The sequence below is a fragment of the Rhinopithecus bieti genome, unplaced genomic scaffold, assembly GCF_001698545.2.
Source record: "Rhinopithecus bieti isolate Rb0 unplaced genomic scaffold, ASM169854v2 scaffold_33241, whole genome shotgun sequence".
NCBI lineage: Eukaryota > Metazoa > Chordata > Mammalia > Primates > Cercopithecidae > Rhinopithecus > Rhinopithecus bieti.
In genome coordinates, this window is record NW_016814021.1 from 13946 (window position 1) to 22860 (window position 8915).

The window sequence follows — 8915 nt, forward strand, 5'->3', positions numbered from 1 at the left end:
AAAATTCTTTCATGTTTTCTGCATGTTTGAAATTTTCCTTAAAATGTGTTAGAAAAAAAGACAGCTCTCACTTTAGCAAACTTAATACATACTAAAAATGATTTTCTTTTAGAATTTGTATCAGATGCTATCAAAATAGACTCAACAGGTATCTTTTCTAGAGATCTCACCAACTAATGGTATCACAGCATCTGGCATATGCAGCAGGAAGCAGGGGTCTGCTAGTTTTACTGCTTTCTGGGGCAATCTGTTTCATGCAACACCTGCTTGCCTCAATGCCAGAATTAGAAAGAATTGGGATGCGCCCCTGATATGTGCATACATTAAGACAGAGAGGCACATGAATCACTGGCAATGGGTTCAGGTTTTGTCCTATTCTCCATCAACAGAACAAAACATACAAAAAAGGTAAGATGGAAAGTCATCCTCTAATAATCCTGTACCAAAATCCCCTTAATCTGACTAGAGACACAATTGTTGCTAGAAAAAAAAAACAGGGGTGGGGGGTGATTTGTCACATACTCCCTTACAATAAATCAACATTATTATTCTCCATTCTATGGAGAATACTGCATAAGAATCATTCTCTGGTCCTTAAACCTTTCTCTCAATCCCCATATTATCCTATTCCATCATGTGCCCAGATTTTCCTGAATGTAACATTTTACTTAATTCTATAATTGCTTAAAGTCAAACATAGATTAAAAGACCAAAATTGGGTTAAGGTACATATAAAAGTTTAAAAGAGATAAAACTAATTTATAAGGTTAGGAAGTCTAGATGGCAGTACCTTTAGGCAAGGAGAGATTATGACTAGTTATCAGCAGGAGTGGGTCTTCTGGGGGGCTGATAATGTTCTATTTTCTGATTTGGATGATGGCTTTACAGATGTGTTCATTTATAAATGAGCTATATACTTATGACCTGTACACCTTTCAGTTTGTGTGTTAAAACTTTTAAAATATTTTAATAATAACCTTTAAAGTTTAAATCAATAAATCTTTTTTAAAGGAAAACTAAATAAGTTGTATTAAAATGAAAGTTGGCCGGGCACGGTGGCTCACGCTTGTAATCCCAGCAGTTTGGGAGGCAGAGGCAGGTGGATCATGAGGTCAGGAGTTCGAGACCATCCTGGCTAACATGGTGAAACCCTGTCTCTACCAAAATACAAAGATCAGCCAGGTGCAGTGGCAGGCGTCTGTAGTCCCAGCTACTCTGGAGGCTGAGGCAGAAGAATGGCTTGAACCTGGGAGGCGGAGCTTGCAGTGAGCCAAGATGGCGCCACTGCACTCTAATCTGGGCGACAGAGAGAAACTCTGTCTCAAAATAAATAAATAAATATAAACAAACAAACAAATAAATAAGTAAATAAAATGGAAGTTAAACTATTCAAAAGTGCCTAAAAGCAAACTGGCACCAATTGTGCATTTTAGGTATATTGCCAAAACAGATACTAATCGGCACATATTTCTATACATTTCATATTTTAAATAAAACAAAAGTCTAAGAATTTTATTTAAAAGAATGACCATAAATCAAGTTATGTATCTGAAATGCTAACAATTACAATAGCAGTATCTCCTTTAAACAAACTGCAAAACATTCCACATTGCAAAAGAGAAATAAAATCCAAATAGGGAAGCACTAAGCCCAGGTTTGTACTTATCTTTCACACAGAATTCTGTGTAATTTGAGAAATATCACAAACAACAAATAAAACAAAAGACGTGAGTGAAAGAAGGCAAAAGGTAACAAACAAACATGACCCAAGCCATCTTCTTGGAATAACATATCTCCAACTAGTTTTTTAAAATATTTTAGCCGGGAGCAGTGGTTCACTCCTGTAATCCCAGCACTTTGGGAGGCAGAGGTGGGTGGATCACCTGAGGTCAGGAGTTTGAGACCAGCCTGGTCAACATGGTGAAACCCCGTCTCTACTAAAAATACAAAAATTAGCCAGGCATGGTGGTGGGCGCCTGTAATCCCAGCTACTCGGGAGGCTGAGGCAGGAGAATGGCTTGAAACCAGGAGGNTTTTTCCTCTTTTTTTATATAGCAAGTATTTCCTCATGACAAATTCTTTCCAATGACTGCTTTTAACATTGTTTACTTCTGAAACCAAATCTCTCCAACTAATTTTCAAGTTATTTTTTTGGCCCATCATCTTTTCTCCAATATCAAAGGGACTAACACAGTAAAGTGAGGGGAAGCTTCACTTCTGAATGCAAATAAAAAATAGCAATGAATATTTGCTTCCAGTAGAGCACTCTTTTATATCTACAGTCAAGAAAGAGGCTACTAATGAAATTGGACTAGTGGGTTATTATAATTGAGACTTTTTTATGACTTGATGTTATGGACTGAACTGTGTCACTCCCAAAATTCATATGTTGAAGCACTAACCCCAGTACCTCAGAATGTGATGGTATTTGGACATAGGGTCTTCAAAGAGGTAATTAAGTTAAAATAAGGTTATCAGGGTAGGCCCTAATCCAACATGACTGACATCCTTATAAGAGGAACAAATTGGACACAGATAAACCGATCACATGAAAACACAGGGAAAAGGCAGCCATCTACAAGCCAAAGAGAGAGGCCTCAAAAGAAACCAAACCTGGCTGGGGCAGTGGCTCATGCCTGCAATTCCAGCACTTTGAGAGGCCGAGGCTGGCAGATCACCTGAGCCCAGGAGTTCAAGACCAGCCAGGACAACACGGTGAGACCCTGTCTCTACTAAAACACAAAATTAGCCTGGTGTGGTAGCATGCGCCTGTAATCCCAGTTACTCAGGAGGCCGAGGCATGAGAATTGCTGGAACCCGGGAAGCCGAGATCATACCACTGCACTCCAGCCTGAGTGACAGAGCAAAACTCAGTCTCAAAAAAAAAGAAAAGGAGTTCAAGACCAGCCTGGCCAATATGGTGAAACCCTACCTCTACTAAAATACAAAAGATTATCTGGACATGGTGGTGCACGCCTGTAGTCCCAGCTACTCAGGAGGCTAAGGCAGAATTGCTTGAACCTGGGAGGCGGAGGTTGCAGTGAGCCAAGATTGCGCCACTGTACTCCAGTCTGGGTGACAGGTGAGACTCTGTCTCAAAAAAAAAAAAAAAAAAAACCAAACCTGCTGACACCTTGATCTCAGACTTCTAGCCTCCACAACTGTGAGAAAATACAATTCTGTTATTTAATCTATTATTACAAATTTAATTCTATCATCTCAAAATTCGTATGTTGAAGCACCAACCCCCAACATAAATGTATTTGGAAATAGGGCCTTTAAGGAAGTAATAAAGGTTAAGTGAGGTCATAAGGGTCGGCCTCTAATCCAATAGGACTGGTGTCCCTATAAGAAGAGGAAGACACACTAGGGATGTGCATGGATAGAGAAAAGACCATGTGAAGACACAGCAAGAAAAGCATCCATCTGCAAGCCAAGAAGAGAGATCTCACCAGAAACCAATGGGATACCATCCTCATCTTCACCACTCCCCCACAAAAAAGATTCCCAACATTTTAAAAGATGAATAATATTCAATGTTAGTGAAGGTGTGGAGATACAAACATGTCTGTATGCTAATGGTGGAGCACTGCACATTATCTGAGGGTACCTTGATCTTGGACGTACAGCCTCTAGAATGGAGAAAATAAATTTCTGTTGTTTAAGCCACCCAGTCTGTGGTACTTTGTTATGGCAACCCCAGCAAACTAATACACTTGCCAATCCAGTAATTTTAAAAGTATGTTTGCTTTTCCATGTCACAGAAGATTACGCATTTAAGCATTCCCACTAAAACAATAAAAACATGGCAGCTTTTTATAACATCTTTCTTACCTTCTTAAATAATGTGGCAGATGCCATTTCAGACCCGTTTAGTGTCTTTAAGAGGAACATCGGCCAGGATGATGTATTCATCTGGTACCCTGTTTTATAAAATAAATTAGGTATCATGAAAAAGCCTCCCTGTGATACTATTAACAAGTTGGTATAAAAAATAGGTTTCATTCCCATTCTTCTCAAGAGAATGACTTTCTTACCTAAGAACTCTGAACATGGGCAAGAGGAGCAGATGTACCCTCCTCTCACTGCTAGTGTCCCCACTGTACTGTCTGGCAACAATGCTACAGTGGGGGTAGAAACTCTCATTTTAAGAGAAGCCACTAGCTAGGATTCACCAACAAACATGTATGTAATTCCAGGGGTGATCTAAGCTGGAGCCTAGGAGAGCTTCCATTCCACCACCAACAATTACACAAGCAAGGGTAAAGGCTGTAAAAGACTCCTAGCCCCCTTTTCCTCAGGGCCCCTGGCTTCTTTCATTTCAGAAAGTTTTCTGTCAAACTCAGCACATATACAGACACAACAGTACATTTCATTGCGTGTAATTTTACCTCAAAAGAAAAAAATCTATAGATATTTACTCGTTAATGATATATATGCTAAAGTATTTAGGGGACGTGCACTGATGTCAACAACTCACTCTGAAATGTATTGACAAATAAGAAGGATTGATGAATAAACAGAAGCGCAGATAGATGGATATGTGATAAAGTAAACATAATAAAATGATAATGGTAGAATCTAGAAAGTGGACATGGGGGTACTCACTGTAAAATTCTTTCATGTTTTCTGCATGTTTGAAATTTTCCTTAAAATGTGTTAGAAAAAAAGACAGCTCTCACTTTAGCAATCTTAATACATACTAAAAATGATTTTCTTTTAGAATTTGTATCAGATGCTATCAAAATAGACTCAACAGGTATCTTTTCTAGAGATCTCACCAACTAATGGTATCACAGCATCTGGCATATGCAGCAGGAAGCAGGGGTCTGCTAGTTTTACTGCTTTCTGGGGGCAATCTGTTTCATGCAACACCTGCTTGCCTCAATGCCAGAATTAGAAAGAATTGGGATGCGCCCCTGATATGTGCATACATTAAGACAGAGAGGCACATGAATCACTGGCAATGGGTTCAGGTTTTGTCCTATTCTCCATCAACAGAACAAAACATACAAAAAAGGTAAGATGGAAAGTCATCCTCTAATAATCCTGTACCAAAATCCCCTTAATCTGACTAGAGACACAATTGTTGCTAGAAAAAAAAAACAGGGGTGGGGGGTGATTTGTCACATACTCCCTTACAATAAATCAACATTATTATTCTCCATTCTATGGAGAATACTGCATAAGAATCATTCTCTGGTCCTTAAACCTTTCTCTCAATCCCCATATTATCCTATTCCATCATGTGCCCAGATTTTCCTGAATGTAACATTTTACTTAATTCTATAATTGCTTAAAGTCAAACATAGATTAAAAGACCAAAATTGGGTTAAGGTACATATAAAAAGTTTAAAAAGAGATAAAACTAATTTATAAGGTTAGGAAGTCTAGATGGCAGTACCTTTAGGCAAGGAGAGATTATGACTAGTTATCAGCAGGAGTGGGTCTTCTGGGGGGCTGATAATGTTCTATTTTCTGATTTGGATGATGGCTTTACAGATGTGTTCATTTATAAATGAGCTATATACTTATGACCTGTACACCTTTCAGTTTGTGTGTTAAAACTTTTTAAAATATTTTAATAATAACCTTTAAAGTTTAAATCAATAAATCTTTTTTAAAGGAAAACTAAATAAGTTGTATTAAAATGAAAGTTGGCCGGGCACGGTGGCTCACGCTTGTAATCCCAGCAGTTTGGGAGGCAGAGGCAGGTGGATCATGAGGTCAGGAGTTCGAGACCATCCTGGCTAACATGGTGAAACCCTGTCTCTACCAAAAATACAAAGATCAGCCAGGTGCAGTGGCAGGCGTCTGTAGTCCCAGCTACTCTGGAGGCTGAGGCAGAAGAATGGCTTGAACCTGGGAGGCGGAGCTTGCAGTGAGCCAAGATGGCGCCACTGCACTCTAATCTGGGCGACAGAGAGAAACTCTGTCTCAAAATAAATAAATAAATATAAACAAACAAACAAATAAATAAGTAAATAAAATGGAAGTTAAACTATTCAAAAGTGCCTAAAAAGCAAACTGGCACCAATTGTGCATTTTTAGGTATATTGCCAAAACAGATACTAATCGGCACATATTTCTATACATTTCATATTTTTAAATAAAACAAAAGTCTAAGAATTTTATTTAAAAGAATGACCATAAATCAAGTTATGTATCTGAAATGCTAACAATTACAATAGCAGTATCTCCTTTAAACAAACTGCAAAAACATTCCACATTGCAAAAAGAGAAATAAAATCCAAATAGGGAAGCACTAAGCCCAGGTTTGTACTTATCTTTCACACAGAATTCTGTGTAATTTGAGAAATATCACAAACAACAAATAAAAACAAAAGACGTGAGTGAAAGAAGGCAAAAGGTAACAAACAAACATGACCCAAGCCATCTTCTTGGAATAACATATCTCCAACTAGTTTTTTAAAATATTTTAGCCGGGAGCAGTGGTTCACTCCTGTAATCCCAGCACTTTGGGAGGCAGAGGTGGGTGGATCACCTGAGGTCAGGAGTTTGAGACCAGCCTGGTCAACATGGTGAAACCCCGTCTCTACTTAAAAATACGAAAATTAGCCAGGCATGGTGGTGGGCGCCTGTAATCCCAACTACTCGGGAGGCTGAGGCAGGAGAATGGCTTGAAACCAGGAGGCAGAGGTTGCAGTGAGCCAAGATCACACCACTGCACTCCAACCTGGGCAACAAGAGCAAAAACCATCTCAAAAAAAAATATTTTTTAAACCAAATGAGTTATAACGAAAAAACAGAACAAGGACAGCATAAAGATATATTACTAAAGAGTGGCTATTGTTAATATTTTAAATTTGTGGTTCTCAGGGAATTTTTCACTAATAGGAAAACCAAAAAATCCATTCTTTTATTGTGCTTTGCAACAAGGAATTTTCATTTTCAGCACTGTAAAGATCCAAATAAAAATAAATACCCACCATTCACTCAAAGTATAGAACAGCAACTAAATAAACTAAATAATTTCTTTCCTACAGAGTATCATGGTATGCTTAAATTTTAAAAAGAAAAATGTTGCCCCAAATTAGTCACACCCTTTTTACCTTTCAAAAATTTGGCCAAAATTAAAGTACATATTTTGTACCTTAAAATCTTTGCTAAAATATCCATTTTCTCCTTTTCAAAGACCTAAAGGTACTAATTCCTGCCCCTCTCACTCTGATTTCTTCCCACTGTAGGTGAAATGAAATTCTTGAGTTTGAAACTGGAAACTGAATGTGTAATCATACCCTTCCCCTAGGCTTATCCCTATACCAAAATTGCTGAATGGCTCAGTGGACAATATTGAGAGAGCATGTGCCTTGTATCAAATGCTACAAAGTTCTTCTCCAGAAGGAGTTCTGAATCTGCATATGTAATCTAGTAGAGTTGGTTCTGACATTTCAAGTCTGAAGACCTAGCATGAGTCTTGCCCTGGAGTGGGGAACCTTCCATACACATATGATAGATATGTACTTAAGCAAAACTCCACAACAGATGGTGCTGATTTCCTCTCTCATCATACATTCTCCACAGTAACCATCTGACCATCTATTTACAAGAATGCCCAAGAAAATAAATTTTAAAAGGCCACTTAAAGCCATTTCTATTGAATATCACATTAGAAAGAATACGTTATTTTTAAAACTGTTTCTTCTTACCTAGTGGAGGTTGAAGTAAGTCTCCTTCCTTTTCACATGTCCCAACAGGTTGTATGTCTGGGGAATCGACAAGCCTCCAAAAATCATTTCTATTATCACTACCATCCAGTCGTAACCGTAACCTGGCCCCAGTAATTCCAATAACCGTAGCAATACACACTGAAGTGGCATTGCGAGGATCACGGGCTTCCAATTTCATACCAACTTTGAAATCATTCACAGGTGGAATCTGAGACTATACATATAAATAAAATTTGGTTAAAATGCATCAACTATAAGACGAGACACATGGATAGCTATGTCACCAGAATACCTGAGGAATATTTTAAATAACAGTCACGGCAGATGATAAGTGAGGTCAGAGCTGTAAGAGTCAAGCAAAAGATCTTCAAATTCTCTCCTTGGCTTGACATGCAGCATAAAAACACTACCCACTGCTGTTCTCACTCATCTGCCCACTTCCAGGCAACCCAAATACAACCTCTAAAATATACCGAGTGGCTTTCTAAAGTAAGAATCTAATTAGGCCATTCCCCTTGAAATTAGCCAACCAGCAGCTCACCACTGCCTATAATAAAGTCCAACTCCTCAGCACAGTTTAAATACCCCCACAACTTTAACCTCATTTCCACATTATCGCCTCTATCCACTTTGTGCTCCAGTCACCCCAAGCCATCCCTTAATACTCAGATGCTTTCATGCCCATGTGCCTTGGCTTTAGATGTTCTCTCTGCCTGGAATATCCTTCCTCCCATTCCAATCATCTCAAATAGCATCTCTCCTGTGAGCCCTTCCAGTGTGGAGTTATCACACTTCTCATAATTATTTATTTACATGTCTGCTTTTCCTGCCAGATGGGCAATCATAAAGCTTAGTATACCTGACATAGAGTAAGTTCTTAATTAATGAATGCAAAGAGACCATCTGGCTCTTAAGTGGCATTACCACAATCCCACTATCTCCTCACACTACCAGAATCTAACAATTACACAGACATCCTCCAACAAGTTAATAGTTTACATGAACCAACAGCTACAGAATCTTGGCATACCTGGCGGAAGCACTCTGAAGGAGCACTTATAGACCCAGTCTCTTTCAAATACTCCTCCCAGTGGAAATCATCTGGAAAAAACACATGTACAAAATAGTTTCTTAAAGCATATACAATATAACTTTTACTATATACAACTTTCAGGATTAAAATGGGTTTTAGTTCCATGCCTCTTTAAAAAAAAAAAAAAAAAA

At 38.4% G+C, this 8915-nt stretch overlaps 1 protein-coding gene across 1 annotated transcript in view; it reads right to left on the reverse strand.

Annotated features, from left to right (window-relative positions):
• Window positions 1–3834: 3834 nt before the first annotated feature.
• LOC108513556 (sex comb on midleg-like protein 2) overlaps window positions 3835–8915 on the reverse strand; it is a gene marked incomplete at its 3' end in the record, with an annotated part of 18639 nt that continues 13558 nt past the window's right edge. Inside the window, exons 3-5 of the mRNA XM_017849344.1 lie at window positions 8722–8792; window positions 7671–7905; window positions 3835–3923 (exon numbers count right to left, since the gene is read on the reverse strand). Coding sequence (XP_017704833.1) covers window positions 3835–3923; window positions 7671–7905; window positions 8722–8792 — 395 coding nt within the window. The remainder of the gene's footprint in view (window positions 3924–7670; window positions 7906–8721; window positions 8793–8915) is intronic.